The sequence below is a fragment of the Schistocerca americana genome, chromosome 1 (assembly GCF_021461395.2).
Source record: "Schistocerca americana isolate TAMUIC-IGC-003095 chromosome 1, iqSchAmer2.1, whole genome shotgun sequence".
Classification (NCBI taxonomy): Eukaryota; Metazoa; Arthropoda; class Insecta; order Orthoptera; family Acrididae; genus Schistocerca; species Schistocerca americana.
The window spans coordinates 869194895-869213550 of NC_060119.1; the positions used below are offsets into that span (position 1 = coordinate 869194895).

Sequence of the window (18656 nt, forward strand, 5' to 3'; positions counted from 1 at the left end):
TGACGTCATCCTCTAGTGGAATTGCGGCAGTGTTTTCCACCACCTGGCTGAGCTATGGCAGCTTGGCAGCTGTTAAGCTTTATGCCTGCTTTCTGCATTGCCTTCCTGGAAACCTGGAACCTGGTTCCCGGCAATGCAGACCCCCACCCTCTGCAGCTATAAGGGATATTACAGGAACTGTAGTGACTATAATCGAATGTCAAGTGGAGTTTGTGTTTATGTCCTAAACTCAGTCTGTAGTAAAATTGTGCCCCCTTTAAACCCCTCTGGAAGCTGTGGCTGTCAGAATAAGGATGACGCAGGAAATAATGTCTGCAATGTAGATCTTGCTCCCGATGGTGCAGTACCCCTGAATGTATTAGCTGCACTGATTGATCAACTCCCTAAACACTTCCTACATTCGGGAGATTTTAATGCCCATAACCCCTTGTGAGGTGGCACTGTACTTGCTGGCTGAGGTAGAGATGCCGAAAATTTACTGTCTCAGTTCGACTTCTGCCTCTTAAATACTGGGGTCACCACCCATTTCAATGTGGCTCGTGGTAGTTATTCAGCCATTGATTTATCCATTTGCAGCCCAGGACTTCTCCCATCTATCCACTGGAGATCATATGATGACCTGTGTGGTAGTGACCACTTCCCCATCTTCCTGTCATTGCCCTGGTGTCAGGCTCATAGACGCCTGCCCAGATGGGCTTTAAACAAGGCAGACTGGGGAACTTTCATCTCTACAGTCACTGTTGACTCTCTCCCACATGATAACATCGATGTGATGGTTGAGCAGGTGACTACAACAATCAATACTGCGGCAGAAAACGTGATCCCTCGCTCTGTTGGGTGCCCCCGGCGAAAGGCGGTCCCATGGTGGTCGCCGGAAGTCGCTGAGGCAATTAAGGAGCATCGGCGAGCCTTGCAGCAGCATCAGCAGCACCCTTCCCTGCAGGACCTCACAGCCTTTAAGTGGCTCTGTGCCCGCGTTAGCCAGCTTATCAAAAGATGGAAGCAGGAGTGTTGGGAGACATACGTCTCGACCTTTGGGTGTCATATGTCACCTTCCCAAGTCTGGAAGAAGATCAGACGTCTTTTTGGGTACCAGACCCCAACAGATGACCCTGGCATTAACGTCAATGGCGTGTTATCTACTGACGCAAACGCGATTGCTGAGCACTATGCTCGAGCCTCTGCATCAGAGAACTACCCCCTAGGCATTCACACCCTTAAACAGCGGATGGAAGGGAAAGTCCTCTCATTCGCTACACACCACAGTGAACCCTGTAATGGCCCATTTACAGAGTGGGAGCTCCTCAATGCCCTTCCACATTGCCCCGACACAGCTCCTGGGCCAGATAAGATCCACAGTCAGATGATTAAACATCTCTCATCTGATTACAAGCAACATCTCCTCATTATCTTCAACTGGATCTGGTGCGGTGGCATCTTTCAATCGCAATGGCGGGAGAGCACCATCATTCCACCCGCTTGATGTGGATAGCTGTCAGCCCATCAGCCTTATCAACGTTCTTTGTAAGCTGCTGGAACGTATGATGTGTCGGGAGGTGGGTTGGGTCCTGGAGTCACATCGCCTACTGGCTCCATGTCTGGACGGCTTGTGCCAGGGTCGCTCTACCACTGATAATCTTGTGTCCCTCGAGTCTGCCATCCGAACAGCCTTTTCCAGACGCCAACACCTGGTTGCCGTCTTCTTTCATTTATGAAAAGCGAATGACATGACCTGGATACACCATATCCTTGTCACATTATGCGAGTGGGGCCTCCGAGGCCTGCTCCCGATTTTTATCCAAAATTTCCTGTTGCTCCAGTGTCCAAGTTGATGCCTCCAATAGTTCCCCCCCATATACAGGAGAATGGGGTCCCACAGGGCTCCGTATTGAGTGTTTCTCTACTCTTAGTGGCCATTAATGGTGTAGCAGCAGCTGTAGGGCTGCCGGTCTCACCTTCTATGTATGCATTTCGTACTACTCCACCAGTACTGTTGTTGCTGAGCAGCGCCTACAGGTAGCCATCCACAAGGCACAGTCGTGGGTGTGGTTGCCAGTTTTCGGCTGTAAAGTCGAGTGTTATGCACTTCTGTCGGTGTCGTACTGTTCATCCGGAACCAGAACTTTACCTCAGTGACGATCCACTCACTGTAGTGGAGACATATTGATTCTTAGGACTGGTTTTCGACGCCCGATTGACTTGGCTTCCTCACTTCCATGGAGGACATACAGAACAGCACTCCTTGCCAGATGGCTGCAGTGTTTTCACTGCAGAGCTGGTGGCCATATCTCGTGCTCTTGAGCACATCCACTCGTGCCCAGGTGAGTCATTTCCCCTGTGTACTGACTCCTTGAGCAGCCTACAAGCTATCGACCAGTGCTACCCTCGTCATCCTTTGTTAGCGACCATCCAGGAGTCCATCTATGCCCTGGAACGGTCCAGTCATTCAGTGGTGTTTGTCTGGACCCCAGGTCATGTCATAATCCCAGGTAACGGAACTTGCCGACAGGCTGGCCAGTCGGGCTACGTGGAAACCGCTTATTTATATCGGCTTCTCTGCAACTGAGCTGCGTTCAGTATTACGCCGCTAGGTTTTGCGGCTTTGGGAGATGGAATGGAAAAACCTCAATACGCACAACAAGCTCCGTGCCATTAAGGAAACTACGAATGTGTGGAAGACCTCTGTGCGCGCCTCTCGCAGGAACTCTGTGGTTCTCTGTCAGCTCTGCATTGGCCATATGCGCCTGACACATGGTTACCTCATCCGTTGTGAGGACCCACCTCAGTGTCGCTGTGGCTCACAAATGACGGTCGTCCATCTCTTGCTGGGTTGCTCTGCGGCAGATTTTTAAGTTTCCCAGCATCCTACCTTCGGTGTTAGGCAACAATGCCACAACAGCAGCTATAGTTTTATGTTTTATTCGTGGGAGTGAGTCTTATCATTTGCTCTAAGTTTTAGCACATGTCCTTTGTCCCTGTGTGCTCTCCACCCTAATGCTTTCAGGGTGGAGGTTTCAATGTGTTACAGAGTGGCTGGCTTTTCCTTTTCATCCTCATTGTCAGCCAGCCATGGTAACCTGCTTTTTTGTTTTGACCTCTTCTACCTGTTTCTTGCATCTTTGTTGTTTTCTTGTCCCCTTTTGTCCATTTAAGTGTTTGTTGCCCTTCAGTCATTGTTGTGGGTTTTCCTTTCATTCTGTTTTGTGTTGTAAGTCTTATTCTCACTCTCACCCTTGTGACATTGTTTGCTTCGGAACAAGGGACCAATGACCTCTTAGTTTGGTCCCTTCCCCCCCACCCTGCTCACCCGCCATCGCCTCTTTTAAACCGACCAACCTTTTTCCAGTCACAAATGGTGCATGGCATGAATGATTGTCAGTAAGCGTATGTATTAGCTCTGATTTTTCAAATTTTCTCGTCATTGTCATTTCACGAAATGTTTGTGGGAGGAAGTAATATGTTGTCCAACTCTTTGTGGAACGTACTCTCTCGAAGTTTCTATAGTAAACCTTTCCATGATGCACAATGCCTCATTTGTAGTGTCTGCCACTGGAGTTTGTTGAGCATCTCTGTAATGCTTTTGTGCCAACTAAACAATCCTGCGATGAAACATGCTGCCCTTCATTGGCTCTTCTCTATGTCTTCTCTGATTTGTACCTGAATATGATCAGAATCAGCCAAACGAGCACCTTGTGAGCCGGTTTTTTTTGTGTGGATGAGTTACATTTCCTTACACATGCTTTTTGTGCTGTGCATTTTCTCCACTTACAGTTGCTCTGGATAGTTACTGCTAGAAATTTTACGGCAGATGTTGTTTCCAATGATTTGTCATCACATGTTGTCACAGTAGTGGATTTCTTTTCCTATGTATGTGTGATACGTTACATTTATTTACATTCTGGGTCAGGTGCCAGAGCCAGTACCATTCATCAGTACTCTGTAGGTGATTCTGCAAAACAACAATGTCATCTGGCAGTGCTACTTTCTTATAGACAACCCCATCATCTGCAAAAAATCGCTTCCAGTGCTTGTACTAAGTCATTTATATACATTATAAACAGTAAACACTACAATGGCATTTCTTAAGGGTACTTTGGAAGTTACCTTTACATCTGTTGATTTTGTTCCATTAAGAGTAATATTCTGAGTTCTATCTGCAAGTAAGTCTTGAATCCAGTCACAAATCTGGTCAGACACTAAGTAACCTCTTATTTTTTAACCAATTGCAGTGAAATCAGGGAACCCAGCATCAACCTAAGCACTATTGTCTACCATGCAGTGGATCCCATGAAGGAACAGAGATAGTTGGGTTTTGCAAGATCTCAGCTTGCAGAATCCATGTTCATTTTTATAGAGAAGATTTTTGTTCTCCAAAAACCTCATAATTCTTTAGCATAAAAGTTGTTCCATAATCCTACAACAAATGAATGACATTAACAATTTAGGCCTATAATTATGTGTATCTGTCCTGCAGTTCATCTTCAGAATGGGAATTACCTACACTTTTTTCCAGACACAACATATCCGTCATTGCTCCATCAAACTACGAAAAAGTGTTACTAGAAGGGAGTGAGTTCTTTCGTATAATATTTGTAGAAACTTATAGATATCTCATCTTAATCTGAAAGGATGGTTTTAAGATCTCCTGTGAAACACTTTTGGAAGACCGAATTCAGTATTTTGGCCTTCTCTGTATTATCGTCCCTTTTGGTGTCAGTATAGTCACTGACTAAGTGAATTGATGATTTTAAACCACTTACTGATTTTATGTAGACCAAAACCTCTTAGGATTTTTGGTTAGACCAGCTGACAAAATTTTATTTTCAAAGTCACTGAATGTTTGTCTCCTTTGCCTCCATATACTCATTTTTTTTTGCTTCATTCAGCCTTTGTTGTCAGCTGGCTTTTGACTTCTCTTGAATCGGTGATGAAGCTGTCTTTGTTGATGCAGCTGTTTTCTAACATGGCTGTTAAATCATGGTGGGTCTTTCCCATCCCTTCAGACCTTGCTCAGAACATACCAGTACTTGTCTATGGCATATTGAACAATGCTTTTGAATTTTTTTCATTTGTACCCCACATCTTCATCCTCAACACTGAGTGTTTGATGTTGACTACTCAGATACTCTGCAATTTGTATACTATCACTCTTGCTAAGCAAAATTATTCTCGTACCTTTCTCAACATTCCTTCTAATACCTATAGTTGTGCATCACAGCCTTATGATTACTGGATACCTTCCTCTGTGTTAACTGATTTGGTAAGTCAGGTCTGTTTGTTGGTTGGTGGGTGGTCTAAGATGTTACCTTTATGAGTTGGTTTCCTGTCTGCTTGAAATAATTTTCATATGAGACATAACAAATTATTTAGGAATAAAGGAGATGACTCGCTGAAAGGCAGAAGTGCTGCTTTGTCGATAGGTACAGAAACAAAAGTTACATACTTGGGTATTATTAACAATGAAACTTCTTTTTCAAGCTAGTGGGAGAAACATACACACATACACTCATTCACATGCACACGCACGTCTCCCTAAATTGTGGTCAGTCGTTTGTGTACCTGTCAATGACGCAGCACTTCTGCCTTTCGGTGAGTCATCTCCTTCATTCAGAATAATGTCACAGAAATCCTTAACTTTGGCACCAGTTTTGGTAGCACAACTTACACAGTCTATATATGGCAATTCGCCTCCTAATATAATGACATGTTCAGGAAAGTTATTAATGATATTCTGCAAGTTTTTGTGAAGGGCTCTACCACTACAACTCCTGACCTCTATGCTATAAAAGCATCCAGTTACCATTTTTGACTTACCTGTGATGCTTATCTTCACCCAGATTAATTCACGTTCAGAATCCATGATAACCTTGCTAGATATTATCATATTCTTTACTGTAATAAATACGCTGCCACCATTGATGACTAATCTATTCTTACGATAAATATTCCAATCTGAACTTTGGATTTTGGTGCTCTTCATTTATGCTTTCAAGTAGCTTTCTGTTCGTAATACTATCTGAGTATTGTAACATTCAATAAAAAGTATTGATTCTGGGACATTCCCGTGTATTCTCCTGCAGGTTACTAATATCATACAGCCATTTTCTATATCAAATCTGCGAGGATAAGCTTTCTTTGAGAACATTGTGACTAATGTTTCTTTGATTTTGGCAGGCAAGTTGTTTCTGATCATAGTGGGAGGACTCCTCCAACCTAAAAATAAAAAAAAAGGAAAGAAACCATGTGTACGCAACAGGTACTCCACTACTCTAGTAGCTGCTTCCTGTGTGTACCATATGCACGACCTGTTAAGGGGAGCCCTACATTTCTCTAGCTAATAACAGAGTCAAGAAATTCATATCCAATACCTGTGCAGAATTGCCCGAGTCTCTGGTTTAGACCATCCACTCTGCTCCAAAGTATAGGACAGCAATTGACCCTTAGTACTATGCTACAAATAGTGAACTTATCCTGCATGCCACGTGCAATGCTAGTTGCCTTCACCAAATCAGCCGTCCACTGAAATGAACAGAGGGTGGCCTCAGAAACCAAGCAACAGGTGTCATTCTGCTTATGTGTCACTACTTGCAGCCAGTTGCACACAACAGATTTGATAATCACCAGTAGAGCCTCCTCCACATCTTGGACAAGATCTGCCAGCAAATGTACTGAGTATATGCTGGCATTCATTCCTTAGGGCAGGGCTTGCCAACATTTTCAGCTGGCGGACCCCTTCTTCAGTCGAAAATCCATGGCGGATCCCTATTCAGTCAAGAGCATAGTAACTTTAAATTTCAGAGCGAAACCCATGGGAACTGAAAGCTTCTTAATGCAAGTATCATGTTCCCAATTCCCCCCCCCCCCCCCCCTCGAAGTATCATTAGTCTTTGGTTTAGAGATGGATGAAAACAACTTGAAATTAACGATCCAATTTGAATTCCCATTGTATCCAGACACTTACTAGTGGATTTACTTACTTTCTTCAAAACACTATAGCCTGATTAAAATTACTTGGTAATTGAAATTTCACACGATGGAGCTGTCTTCCTCCAAGAGCAATCAATGTCATGTCCAAACTGCTCGCTGTTGACAAGCTGCTGCTTATGATCTGTTCACTTCCACTATTTGGCTACTGCTGTGTAAGGAACATGCATATTTCGTAATAGTCGTGTGTGTGTGTGTGTGTGTGGGGGGGGGGGGGGGGGGTGTCGTGAAATCCGAGGAAAAATGTTCAAATGTATGTAAAGTCTTCCTTTGGTCGTCCTCCCTCCTCATTTATTTTAACTGGAAACTTCCCTTGTTGTGAAGGCGATGGAGAAACTGCACCCTTCTTCAGTGATCCTACCTTCAGCCACCGATCCATGATAGAAGTAATAAACTGGTCAAAAATTGACTTATGAAATAGGTAGTGCACTGACAAAGCAAGTTTAACATTTAATGATGCCTGGGACCGCATAAATGCCAGCGAGCGCTGTGATTGGTCGACAAAGCTCGCTCCGCGCATGCGTAAAAGGTTTCAGCGCATCTAGCGCCGTGAGCCGGCGCACAAACGACCCCCGTATTGTTGCGAAACAGTCAATCAGAGAAGCCGCATTCTCCGGCACTAAACTGTGTATACGTTCTCACTTAGGAACCGCAAAGGCTGCTTATGGACCACACGAAAAAAAAAAAAAAAAAAAAGGTGATGAATTTGATTTCACATTTCTATTCAGTAATTTTACTCATTATTTTACACGATTTGGTGAAAGGTGGCTGCAGACCCCCTAGAAAGAGCTGGCGGACCCCTAAGGGGTCCGCGGACCACAGGTTGGGAAGCCCTGCCTTAGGGGCACAATTACCTACCTAATGTTGGATCTCCCAATGACTAGCATACCTGTCCTCCACACTTGTTCAGACTGGGTAGGAAAATTGGCCATTGACCCGACAGGAGAGGTATCCAAGACTTGCTCTGAAGTATTAGCAGCACTGGCTGGCACCTCATATCTGTTGCTAAGACATAAGGAACAAGCTGCACTTGTGCATTCTCTCTTTCACATTCCACTCAGTGACACGCGAACCCACCACTGTCTGCCACTCACTCTCGAGTGAAGATGGACCAGTCAGGTATTCTGTTATCAGAAGACGCAGTGACAACCAGGTCACCAGGGGATTCCAAGATCACCATAAATTCAAAATATTCCATCACCAATGCCACGATGTTGCTGTAGCTTTGAGCAACAGCCAGAAGCCCTCCAACCATGGCCAATCCAGTTTCCAGCTGTTCACAGACAGCAGCCAATTGTCCTTGTGTACACTCACAACAAGCACTGCCTCTATCCACATAGCACTGTGTAAAATAATGTATAAGATTTTAAATATGAACAAAACACTCAAGAACAACTGAGAAGGCACAAGCACACCTCTGCAAAAGAAAAAATTACCCGATTCTGGCACTAGTGAGGTTGGAATGTATCCAAATTATAAAAGAGGAGAATAAACAAACACTAAAATCTGTTCTGCAGAGTTCTCAGTGTAGCCTAAGATCGCAAGATCCACAAGCTCGTAAAACAGAAATAAATTTCTGCACTGAAAATAAATGCATCAGCTGTTATTTTTACTACAAACTACTCTTTCACAAAAGCCTCCGCAGGACATAAATGTGCAAACTCTAAAGCACTGATCTAAACTGTATGCTGTGTACTAACATGAGATTTAAGCAGTCATGTGACTTGATGCTTCTGGCAGCAGAAAGCTACATGAGAAAATCGCCTCACACTACTGTATGCAGTAAAATTTATGCAATAAACTTAGAGTAAGTTAGTAAACACTAGTCTACCTAGTAAAATACACAAATTCTGTTCACTCCCTTGGAGAAGTACATTGCAGAATAGCCTATGCTGAATAGTTTGCTGGGAAACTGCAATTCCTGAGACAGCTTGCACATATTGTTGACTTTCTCACACATTTAAGGGCAGATACTTGGTCCTCTTATTGGGTTGAAAAGCTTCAACCTTTGGTGATCTAGAGTAAAATTTCCTGTGTTTAGAAACTGTCCTCCAAATGTTTAAATGGCACTCTGTAGTGCATTCAGCATTGCTGATGCTGTGATGGATGTGGATTTTCTTCAGGTATCAGAAGATTCTGCCATCCAATACAAGGTCCATATATTTGTGTCGTCATATTGTGAACTTTACCAGGACACTCTGCTCACGATGAAAGTGCAAATGCAAGTGAGACATTATATATGTCATGGTCTGCTGTTCTGTCATGCCCTAACACAGGATAGAAGGAAAACAGGGGGTTACAAGTCAGTCTGCAATTTCTGAGCAGCTACGAGCAAATGCAGAAACACAAACTTCAAGTTAAGGTAGCTAGTTTACTGGTGCTGATTGTAAGTCTCAATAGGATGCTCACAGCAGGAGACTCAAGGATGCTCAGGGAGTCTGATTAACACTGTTTATTAGAAATCAAACTAACTATTACACAGAAGGCCAATTGTAAATGATAGAAAAAGCAGAGTGTGCAACTGGATGCACAACAGAAGTCATTGTCTGAGCTGTTGGGGTGAGTGCTAACACAAGCAGTGAACACTAGCAGCATTTTAAGTCCAGACTTTGAGAGCAGCACTCAGAGCGAGAGAAACAAACTTGTCGGAGCTTACTGAGGCTGGCAACGAATGACACAAAGTTGGCATCTCGATGATCTCATTGAGAACTCTGTCTGAATACAAAAAACATGGGTTTTTAAAGGATTGTGGTGACCCACTAGTTCTCTCTTGCTATAGTCGGGCCCCTCAGTTCACTGGCACTTTATAAGCTTCAGCCAGTCCAATGAGAAGCTCTGCTCCTTCGGGGTACCTCTGGCCAACCACTTTCAGAGTCCTCTACTTCTCCTATTTGGTAGGTAGGGATATTTCTGGACTTTTACATTAACAGACTCCATGCTTGGTAGCAACAGTGTTCAACTGACTGCCCTTCCTCTTATGGCTAGTAATAACAGTGTTTTACCTCACGTGGCTCCATCCAGAGGGCTTTTGAGAGTGGAAACTCCTTGCGTAGCACTCTGACAGAGTAAACCCACTGATGTTGCAGTTCTCAGGGGCTAGTATCAAGCTTGCTGCGTTTGCTAAGATGCGCATATTTGTGATCACCTTCTACTATGACACCTTAGAACAGTGTCTAGGTGGTGGATGGAGTTACAGTTAATTCCGTAATGTGAAATTTCCCCCCTGGGACAGCTGCTCAGTGTGTCTACCACTTTTGCCTGCTGTCTACTTTGTCTCTCTGATTGCCTATCTTGAAGTGCCCTTGCTGGTTTCCAGCAGCTTTAAGCTGGACAGTGTACAAGTCATTGCATCACCAATATGTAACATTGCGTTATCTTCGAATCACATTCCTATTTGAAGTGGAGGGAATGCAGTTACTGGTAGGGAGCACAATTCTATTTTGTGAGAAATCTTCATGATCATTTTCACCTATTCTGTTGTCGTCATATTCTTTTGTGGATTAATTAATTTAGGGAAACAGATGTGAATGTAACTTTTATTTTCTTTCTACAGATTATCATTCACAGCTACTCTCCTCAATACATAGCCATTGTGTTGGTTCCCTCTTTGACATACTGAGTGAGGTGATGCAATGATAAGACCCTAGACTCATATTCAGGCGGAAATAGTTCATATACCCATTTGGCAATATAGATTTAGGTTTCTAGTGATTTCCCTAAATCACTTAATGTCGGGATGGTTCCTTTGAAAGGATGTGGCTGATTTCCTACTCCATCCTTCCTTGATCTGAGCTTATGCACCATGTGCAATGCCATTGTTGTGGATGGAATGTTAAATCCCAATCTTCATTCCTCCTCCTCCTCCTCCTCCTCCTCCTCCTCCTCCTCTTTGATCTATAGACATGTGGGAAACACCAGTCTTATACTCAAGACCTGAAGCATCACGTAGAGGATCTGCTGAGCAGGCAAGTGTAGAGAAGCTCATGTATGCACATTAGCCACTACCATTCTAACTTTGGTGGGGTAGCAACTTACCAAGTACTATGCTACATTTCTTCGACACAAAACACATACAAGGAATTTAGTTGAGATACTTTGAATTATAATGGGCATTCTGAAATCTACACGGATTCCATGGTCATACAACATCAGTTATGCAGTCACATGAAAGTTATCAGCAAATAGGGCGGCGGAGGAGTGAAGTCAACTGCGGTAGTCATCGTGGGGTTGTGGATCACAGCGGCTGCGGCGGGGACGGAGCCTCTCTGTCGTTTCTAGGTGCCCGGTTAACATACAGTACAGTACAATACAATACAATATCAGCAAGTAACCACACAAGAATAGGAAGACCTACAATTCTCTCACTGTCACCAATATGTCGCACTTCACTATGCTGTACAAGGTTCATATTAAACCCAAATTGTGAACTACACTGTAGTAAAATTTGATAAATTTGCAATGAAAAAAATTTTGCTTGCCTCACATAAACGTTACAAAGATTTGTATCAAAGCAAAATGACAATTCAATTATTTTTTGCACTGGTCATTACTTTTTGTTAATTAGATGCCATTTTGGCAGCTTTTATGTCAGAGATGTATTAATATATGTTCAGGGGTTTGCAATGAGCATAGTGTCATATTTATACTGTTGTTGTTAATCATCAGAATGAAGGGAGTGAATGAATTCTGGTGCCATCACATATCGTATGTCTCTCAAGCAACACAAAGTGGACTACTGAGCTTAACAGCCCCCTTTGATAAGTGGGTCTTTATATGCAGTGTAAATCCCATCCTTCCTCCCATGAGATACTGGAAAGATTTGGAATTTAACCCAGAGCTTTCGCACAAGATCTGATAACCAGAACTTTTCCAGCCCTTGTTGATAAAGTACCATTGTTAGAAATTTTGCATGCCACCAGGAATCAAACCGACTGCCTCCAAGTTGAACCCTGATTTATGCTTTGGCTATGAATGAGTTCACTGAAGCTTGTGTATTTCTTTCCTGCGGTAAATCATGTTTTATTATTGAACAAAGTGCATGTGATGCCAAGGATAATGTCAATAATTTGATGTATTGTGTTGCAGATGTTCCCACAAGTTGCTACTGTCAGCTACCCAACACCACGTTCTTTGAATCCTACTGCTTTCCAAAGTGCACCAGTGACAGCTGTTCCACCAGTGCCACCTGCAAATCCCAACCCATCACCTAAGCAGCGAGTCTTCACAGGAACAGTTACAAAAGTCCATGACAATTTTGGCTTTATAGATGAAGATGTTTTCTTCCAGACAAGGTATCTTTTCTTCAGTGAAAGTATTTTATTATAACTTCAAAATATAATGCTAATCAATGATATTTGTGTCATTTTGTTTTTAAAAAGTCTCTCTAGACAGACATGATCTCAATAAGTGCAGTATTGTGTATCAAAAATGAAGAATAGTGTTTCATCCATAAGACAGGAATTATGTTTGAGCTTCAAAAGAAAGAAGGGAGGGAACCACTGTTGCTCATGATGAGTTTTGAGATACATACTTCAAACTAAGCCCGTTTATAAATATCTTTCTAAGCTCACACTTTGTATCTCCGAAGGGTTCCAAAAGAGACAAATACTGCCTAACTTATAAAACTTAATTAATATGATCTTGATAAAGGAGTGTGAATCAGGTACAGAGCTTTTTGGTAAAGTCAGGCTGTTCAGTCACAAAAACTACATTCATAAAAAAATCTTTTATTGCCAGTTTTAGTATCCCACAAACCTACTTCACATTTCCACATCCAAGCAGTTTTCAGAACACTACACTATTTCCTTCAACCCCCTGCATAGAAGTCTCCAACTGAGAATTGAACCAGTTGACAACAACGATCTTAAGTTCTACGTTATCTCTAAATTATTGTCCAACAAATCTTATCTCCCAAAAGCGTGAATAGGTAATACTTCCTGAGTGCAACGTCGAGTATTGAGGATGGATATTTGAAATGTTTGCAACAGAAATGCTGACTAATATCCTTAGTACAGGTAGCAGCATGTGGAACCACGTTTTCGATACCTACCTTGCGCACAATTTGTAGTACCAGAGGTTTCCTGTGATAATTGCTAAAGTAGTGGTGTGTCCAGCATGAGGAAATTCATCAACCAGAATGAAAACCATCAGTCCTGGATCAGATTGCAGTTTTTGTCCACTTCTTGCACTGTTTCACCATTCTGAATACTGAGACTTCCACTTTGCTTTTCATCATGCGCATTTATTTGTATGGCTGCTTATAGTTATCAGTCTAATATTCCATTCACACATTACTGTGGCCTCAATTACTAGACATGGACTCCTGGAGAGTATGAACACCTGTGTATTCTTTCATGCACAAAAATTGAATTAAAGCATGCACTTCACATGTGCTGGGAGCAGCACTTTCCAAAGTCACTGTTGTTTCTTTCCCTCATACTCAAATGACTACTCCATAAAAATGATGACTGCTGTGCCTTTGTAAACAGTGAATAGATGGTGCAGCATATGTGCAATTTGTTGTGTCCTGCGGCCGACAGGAAAAAGAACTAACAGTTAGTTTGAATGCACTTTATTATAATTAAAGAAAAAAAAGCATTCTTAGCATATAACAAGTTTTAAATGCAAGAACAACAAGAAAATCCACAGCTCTTGTGGTGACAACCAAATAAGGAAACAAGACATTGGAAGAAAAATAGTGACCAACATCTACTCTACACAATACAAAAATACAACGTGCTACTACAATGCTGCAGTACTGGCTGGAGCTGCTCCTAGTGGTTGGTAAACACCGCTGGTCTGACGGTCAAGGCATGCTTATAAAGCCAGGTCAGTGGAGTGCTACATCAGTCATATGAGTTCCGATTGGTGGAACACTGCTACATGTTGCCTGGTGAAGTAGTTCCTTGTTTATTTGGAAATTCTGTTATTGTTTCTGTCCGCTGGCAATGTTTCTCTCCACACTGCTGAAAGGGGGTTAGAAACCCATCTCGCATGTCAGTTCTGCGGGCCCTCTAACAATATGGAACCGCTACGACATTTCTCCCCCTGGGGAAAAGAAATGCACAGCACCAAAATTATCCATAGGAGTAGGGGCGTCCTGGTCGACATCCATAGGTTCGTGGCCGGCAGGGACGGGAGGCGGCGATGCAGCACGGGCAGCTGGCAGCGAAGACAGCAGCTGAGGTGGAGGTGGAAGCGGAGGTTCCGTCACAGGGCAGTCGGTGATAATCACTGGCAGCTCCCCCAGGGGTCGTGGTCCACCAGACGGGGGCAGAGCTGGTTGAGACGCCAGCAGGCAGCGGAACCGTCAGCCCACCGGAGAGACAACATCACCCGACCACAGAGCTCAGTGATGACAGCAGGCACCCTATGTGCCCATGGATCAGAGAATGTCTGCGCCCAGACCTTCTGCCCGACGCAAAAGGAGTGCGTCGGAGGGCGGGCGGGGGAGGGTGAGAAGCCTCGGGTACCAAGGCAGATAACAGGGAGCGAATAATCGACTGTGAAGTATCTCCGCTGGACTTTTACTGGCATGGGGGCAGTATGGTACGTAGCCAAGAAAAGAAGCACGGCCTCCAACAGGTGACGGCTCGGCAGCTTATCGAGCTGGGTCTTGAATGTCCACACAAAACGTTCCACCCGGCCATTTGATGCAGGGTGAAATGGGGCGGTATGGACGAGGAAGATGCCATTGGCAGTACCATAACCTGCCAAGTTTTCTGGTTTTCCCAGAACATTTCCGGATTTTGGAGTAGTTTTCCAGTTGAACATCGTTTTTTTCCGAATTTTCAACTCCTAGGCTTGTTCCCACCCTCTGCATTCATAACGCATTTTGACTTTCGATAATAGCTGTTATTCTCAGATATCTGTGTTTGAAATTCGACTGAAAGTAGACTGATAATATTATCAATAATCCCTTCTCACAGAATATCACTGCACTTTTGTCATTAACTCTGTGTTTGAAACACTCCCGGCAAAAGTCGAACAAACGTTCTATTGATAAACACATCTCACAGATTATTGCTGCATACTCTTTGTGCTTTGACTACATGTTAGTGACCTAGCGGGAAAGCTTTGTTTATGCTTGGTTTTATGCGGTGCTTGCTGTGGTTCAGGTATTTGTGCAATTGCGTGATGAATTTTTGTGTGATTTAGTGTTTTCGTGATGAGTTCTTGTAAGGAGTGGTTCATCAGTCTTTCAGGGATAGATATTCTGCTGAATTTCCGTGTATTATGTGATCGTGGAAAGGCAAAACATTCGCATTCTGTTCCATTTGTTCGTGTGATACAAATATTGCTTTTAGAGGAAGAACTGAATTAATAAATCATATTAAATCCATTAAACATATCTGCAGTATGAAAATGAAGGATAGCCTTAGGAAAATTGATTCATTTTTTACCACTCCTGGATCTGACCTAGATGTTATAAGAGCAGAATGTTTGTTCACTTCAGTTTTATTTGAACATAATATTCTGTTAGCTGCTGCAATCCCGCTGGTGCCCTTTTCGAGAAGATATTCTCTGATTCAGAAGTAGCAAAAAAGAATACAATGATGGTTGTACAAAGACTTCACATATTTTGAAAGAAATGGCTACAGATTCAAAAAATGAAGTCATTAGTTGTATGCAGTGGGAACCATTTACTTTGGCTACAGGTGGGAGCTATGACAGTGATGCTAAGCATTGCCTTGGTGGGTGATTCAACAGGACACAATACTGGGGATTTGTTAATTTCACTGTTGTAGTATTACAAAATACCAATTGAAGACTGTGTAGTGTTCTGTTCACACAGTGCTCCTAATGGCTATGTTTCGGAAAGTGTCTGCAGAGACTGTTGGAGCAGTTGAATCCTTTAGTTGGCTTCTTTAAAGATGAGGTGCGTGTTAGTGCTGAGTGTGCATCAAGTAGCATAACATCGTTTACAATCTCAAAAGCTGAGCTTGGTGATTCTAAAGACCATGGAAAGAGGAAAGCTATCGAGTCATCAGAACTGGTTGTCCCAAGAGATTTGCATCTGCCACAAAATCTGACACTCCTGTGCTGCAGAACAACAACATTATTCAAACCCGTGAAGAGAAACTGTTTATGTTTCTCTCTTCAGATTTAAACAAGGCATACTGTGCTTTTCTGTGTGCTGTCATTCTTTTATTTGAGAATCTCAATTCTGTATTTCACAGTGCTTCCCCTTAAACTCATAAACTGTTAGAACTAATGACGAACCTATTACAGCAGCTTCTTTCCAGGTTTGTTAAACCTAAAGTTACAAAGAGTTCCTTGTTACAGGAAGTTCAGTACCATCTTGTTGAATAACAGAGAGAAAATGTTGATTTAGCTATTGGCATTCAGGCAATGGATTTGGTGGAGAAACGTAATGATAAAGACAAACCAACATTCTTTTCATCTGTCAGGGCTTACTTCTGCTCTGCATGCGATTATATCATAAACAAGTTTCACTTCAGTGATGAAGAAGTTTCCAAAATTGAGGATGCCAAATTTTCTTCTGTAGAATTTCTTATAGAAAGGTTTCCATCACTTCTGCAAAGGAAGGGAAGTGAGTCAGCCGAGGACGCAATGAATGTGCTTCAGAGCCAATTTGTGGCCCTGCAGGTTTATGACTCTGTTACTGTGAGAGCGAGAATTTGACAGATTATACCAAATGGGCTCACTTTGATGAGCATTCGTGGAGCTAGTGGTGTTCCGAAGTACGATAGCTTATCCGGGCTAATGCTCTCTGTTTTGACTCTTCTGCACAGCACCGCTGAGTTGGAGCGTGTGTTCAGCTAGGTGAAAAAGAATCGCAATCAGTTTAGGTCCTCGATGTCGAATGAAACTCTGGGATCCATTTCTGTTTTGAACACAAGAAACAGTGGTCTATGTTACATGAATAGTTTTCCTTCAGAATTTCTGAAGAAAGCATAGAAAGCTACTCATCTTTATCTCTCCTCTGCAATCTGTGATGGGATGTGAGCAGTGTTCTTTGAATTTGAGAAAATTTTGTAAATAAATGTTCAGTATAGTAGTTTTGACAGTGTCATTCATATTGTGGCTTGCAAGATCAAGTGCAGGAAAGCTCATTTTTGTGTAGTGCGTGAACTGTTCTCAATGTTAAGTGACAACAAATGAACACTCATCGGTAAATAACTTGTGTAAGTACCTAACTTCAGAGTTCGAAAATAGTGATCTTAAAATGTAGCCTACATTATTATGTGTTAACATTACTTGTAATCTCTTTGTGTGTAGTCTTTCCTCACTATGTTCGAACACCTTGCAATGAATGAATGCATTAAATTTTTGCGATTTGGGATCTTCTGGATTTTTGTATTTGAAAGTTGGCAGGTATGCAGTACAGATCTGCTTAAACTCGGTCGAAGTAAATTGTGGACCATTATCTGTAACAATTGTTTTGGGGAGTTCCTCGACAGCAAAGAGGCGCTGGAGAAGTTGATAGTCTCAGCATAAGTGGTGTTCATCATGCAGAACATGTAAGGGTATCCCGACTCGGAGTGGATCAGTATGAGCCACTGGAAACCATGAAAAGGCCCTACGAAATCCAAATGGAGACATTCCCATGGAGTAGCTGCATCCGGTCATGAAAAATACTGGCGCAGGGGTGCTGCCTGACGTGTTTGGTACGTGGTGCAGAATGACACAAGGGAGGCAATGTCTTTATCCATACCGCACCAATAAAGGTGTCAGCGGGCCAACTGTTTGGTGAGGACGATGCCCCAATGGCCAACATGGAGGATGTCGAGGACATGGCGGCGCAACTCATGCGGTATGACCACCTGGGGAATGTTCAGATCGCTATGCAAAAGGATGACTGTGACGGTGATCCCAAAAATGCTGGATCTGTGCATTGTGAACGCTATGACGGCTGGTCGGCGAAGCTGCAGCGATTTGGCGGCAGAGAGCTTGCAGTGTCTGATCCTGAGCAGTGACCTGCTAGACCGCATCGGCATCCAACGCAAGCGCATCCAGAGCTGCGTCCACGTCCCGTCCCATATGGAAACAAACAAAGGGAGAATTGTCAAACTCACGGTCCTCCCCGGCAGGCAGTCAGGACGGGAAGTCGGCATTTGCATGCCTTTCAGAGGTATGGTAGACGATATCAAAGTCGAACATTGCCAGGAAAAGCACTCAGTGCTGGAGTGGAGCGCCATCCAGGTGAGCACTGTAGCACTTGGGTGAAACAAAGAAACAAATGTTGGTGGTCAGCCTGTAGCGTGAAATGACAGCCATACATGAAATCGTAGAATTTCATCAGGGCAAAAACCAATGCCAAAGCTTCATTTTCAGTTTGACTATATTTGGTTTGAACGTCAGTCAATTTTTTGGATACGAAAACCACTGGACTCTCAATGCCATTGACCACTTGCAAGAGGACCGCACCCAGGCCATAGTCCGAGGCATCGGCGGCAACAATGAGGGGCAGGGAAGGATCGTAAGCGGCCAGACAAGGATGGTGGGAGAGAGCTGACTTGAGACGTGTGAAAGCCTGTTCACACGCCATGTCCCAAACCCAACGCACAGCCTTGCGCAATAACCTGGTCAGAGGTATAAAACGCTGATAATAGTTGATTTGACCGAGGATGTATTGCAGTTGCTTCATGTTGGTAGGAGGAGGTAGGTTTTGAATCACCTTGACATACTCCTTAGAAGGGTGAAGGCCG

General features: G+C 43.2%; 1 protein-coding gene across 2 annotated transcripts in view; it reads left to right on the forward strand.

Annotated features, from left to right (window-relative positions):
- Window positions 1-18656, forward strand: part of LOC124613921 (cell division cycle and apoptosis regulator protein 1-like) — a 262218-nt gene that overhangs the window by 71383 nt on the left and 172179 nt on the right. For both annotated transcript variants that reach the window (XM_047142677.1, XM_047142683.1), the window contains exon 5: window positions 12070-12275. In XM_047142677.1, the coding sequence (XP_046998633.1) occupies window positions 12070-12275 (206 nt within the window). The remainder of the gene's footprint in view (window positions 1-12069; window positions 12276-18656) is intronic.